The sequence below is a fragment of the Pecten maximus genome, chromosome 13 (genome assembly GCF_902652985.1).
Source record: "Pecten maximus chromosome 13, xPecMax1.1, whole genome shotgun sequence".
Classification (NCBI taxonomy): Eukaryota; Metazoa; Mollusca; class Bivalvia; order Pectinida; family Pectinidae; genus Pecten; species Pecten maximus.
Genome location: NC_047027.1, coordinates 33,852,308 through 33,855,583, shown reverse-complemented (window position 1 = coordinate 33,855,583; position 3,276 = coordinate 33,852,308). Strand labels below are relative to the sequence as shown.

The 3,276-nt window shown below is 37.8% G+C and overlaps 1 protein-coding gene across 1 annotated transcript; it reads left to right on the top strand.

The window, feature by feature from the left end:
• The first annotated feature begins 715 nt into the window (after positions 1-715).
• On the top strand, positions 716-1,387 carry LOC117340687 (RNA-binding protein 25-like). The gene has a single exon (XM_033902451.1). It carries the CDS (start codon positions 716-718, stop codon positions 1,385-1,387), a length of 672 nt encoding a protein of 223 aa, XP_033758342.1.
• The last annotated feature ends 1,889 nt before the right edge of the window (positions 1,388-3,276 follow it).

The following is a 3,276-nucleotide window of genomic DNA, read 5'->3' as shown; positions in this document are numbered from 1 at the left end:
CTAAAATCAAAACATCCTAAAATCTTTATCGTGAAAAAATCATCATAAAATTATAAAACTATCATAAGAATACAGTTCATAGAAAATGGTGATACTAAACAATAGAGATGACTCGTTTAGTTTAAACAATACTTCTGTTCAAATACACTTATCACACTACATTACAATACAATTAAGTCTTCAGTAGAATTCCATAAGAAGCTATACGCTTATACCAATCCCTTGACTTCAATGTACCTTATATCCTTAGATTCAACTGAATTACGCTGTGGAATTGTTCACTGCATTTGTGAATCAACCTTGGATTACTGATGAACTGTTATTCATCCAATTCAAGAGTGCAGTGACCCCGATCTTGTTTTGGGAATTCGTGACAAGTCCCTGTGAACAGGTGTCACAGAGTTCGCTTCACAGATATCCACTGCATTTTGAAATTCAATGGCCACCATAATCTCGATCCCCCGTGGATGTCCCCTCTTTAAATAAAACGGAGAAAAAAAATCTTAGTGTCTTGTAACTTTTTATAGCATACAGCGTTGGTCCCCACAATAGTCGTGACAAATGCTATGAATAACAGCGTTAGTGTCTTACTTTAAGAAGTCTATGCTGGTGTTATTTTGAAATAAAAACTTTATTCATATTTCACAACTATTACGAAACTAGTTTTAACAATTTTGTCACTCTGTATATTGAGTACGTAGCACATCCGCATTACATGAGGAAATTCCGTGTAACGAAAACTGTTGGTATAAGAGTGATGATATACATCAGCAAACATTGTGACAGACAGACAGACAGACAGACAGACAGACAGAGACTGACAGACAAACGGAGACTGACAGACAAACGGAGAGAGACAGGCAAACGAAGACTGACAGACAAACGGAGAGAGACAGACAAACGGAGATTGACAGACAAACATAGAGTGATAGACAAACGGAGAGAGACAGACAAACGGGGAGAGACAGACAAACAGAGAGAGACAGACAAACGGAGATTGACAGACAAACATAGAGTGATAGACAAACGGAGAGAGACAGACAAACGGAGAGTGACAGACAAACGGGGAGAGACAGACAAACAGAGAGAGACAGACAAACGGAGGGACAGACAAACAGAGAGAGACAAACAAACGGAGAGTGACAGACAAACGGAGAAAGACAGACAAACGGACAGAGACAGACAAACGGAGATTAACAGACAAAAGGAGAGAGACAGACAAACGGAGAGAGACAGACAAACAGAGACTGACAAACGGAGACTGACAGACAAAAGGAGAGAGACAGACAAAATGAGAATGACAGACAAACGGAGGGACAGACAAACGGAGATACAGACAAACGGGGATAGACAGACAAACGGAGAGAGACAGGCAAACGGAGACTGACAGACAAAATGAGAATGACAGACAAACGGAGGGACAGACAAACGGAGAGACAGACAAACGGGGATAGACAGACAAACGGAGAGACAGACAAACGGATAGTAACAGATAAACGGAGAGACACAGACAAGCGGAGACTGACAGACAAACGGAGACAGACAGACAAACAAAGACAGACAAACGAAGAGAGACAGACAAACGGAGAGACAGACAAACGGAGAGAGACAGACAATTAGAGAGAGAGACAGACAAACGGAGAGAGACAGACAAACGGAGAGAGACAGACAAGCGGAGACTGGCAAACAAACGACCATGTTCGATATATGTGGTGTTGCCTTTCATTGGAAAGGTTATGGAATGCAACCAAAAAGACAATCAGATTTTCAAATTTCGTTTTAAATTGCGTTTATCCCATCATTATGAAAAAATACGTGTATTGTGATGGAATTTCGATCTCGCGTTTTCGCCTTAACGTTTCCGTTACTGAAATCTAAGGAGGTATAAGTGCATTTGACATAAGCGTCTGATTGAACGAGATTCTTACAAATTGCTTTGTAATATACTTCCATGTAATTATACATTTTGTATCAATAAATATGTAAAAAAATAAGTAAAACACATAATAACAAGCATGTCAATCTGGCTCAATTATACGCTTATTTTGGATATGGAATGAATTACTTATGAAGTCAACAAGTATGTTGAGTGAATACGGACGGACATAGAGACAAGATTGACTTATGGGGTGTAATCTTTTGTCTCTGAACTTATGGGGTGCAACGCACAAGTTTTAAGCAGATATGGACATTCTGTCGCTAAAACAGCTCATTCGCAGTGAGTTTTAATGATGAATTAAGGGAAAAAACATAAAATTACATTTAATATCATCTCCTATAGGCGACGAAGATATTTGCACGGAATGAATCTGAATGAGTGCAGATGGACGGATTGACGGACGGAGAGACGAGTTTCTCTCGTAAAAAGGATGGAGGTTATTATTATACACGAACTGTTTGAATATACACTAACCTTCATTCAGTACGAATTATCATAACTAAATCATCCGGATTAAAATATATAACATTCAGGAGAAAGACATTTAAATCCTACCTTAGTTAAGGTTGTATGTTACATTACATGCGGAATTTGCCTCTATGTAAAATAGTACCATATTGAAATATAGTAAAAACACGTAATTTATGTTAACCGGTATTTTTAAAAATAATGCCATGTTTGAAAAATCACAGAAAAAAATGTACAACACATCATATATATATATATCTTGAGTTGTCGGCTGAGTAATCAAATTTCCGGAACTAACGCAACATGGAGGCATTATTTCGTGTACGAATTACAGGTACGGTTATATCATTTTAATTACTAGGTATGATCTCGTTACGACTAAAGTTTAAAGTGATCATTTTGAATTGTTAAACATTATTCTCAAATTATACACATTCCATTAAAGGAAATTAATGTTTTGTTATGAATATGAAAACAATATGGTGAATTGTCGATGCGATATCACGGTTCTAAATAACTTGGCACGTAACACGCCGGAAAAAAGATCACCGACATTTATTGAATAATTACCACAGAATGATTGGCTTAATTAAAGAAATCAAGGCGCTTAACAGATCCGTCTTTGGTGCGCATTGAAGAAAACCCACATCCTTAAGTCACTTCCCTTTATCTTAAAACCATTAAATGCAGGAGACCGTATTTTATTTACCGGTCAGGGTCCCAACATAAATAATAATGAAAGTGAATACCGCGATCGCCCGTATACATACGATAGGCTATATGGTCGCGGATTGTAAATATGAAGAACTTGCGGCGAGCTCGTGTTTTATTCAGCCCCAGAAAAACTAATCACACACACCAGAGAAAAG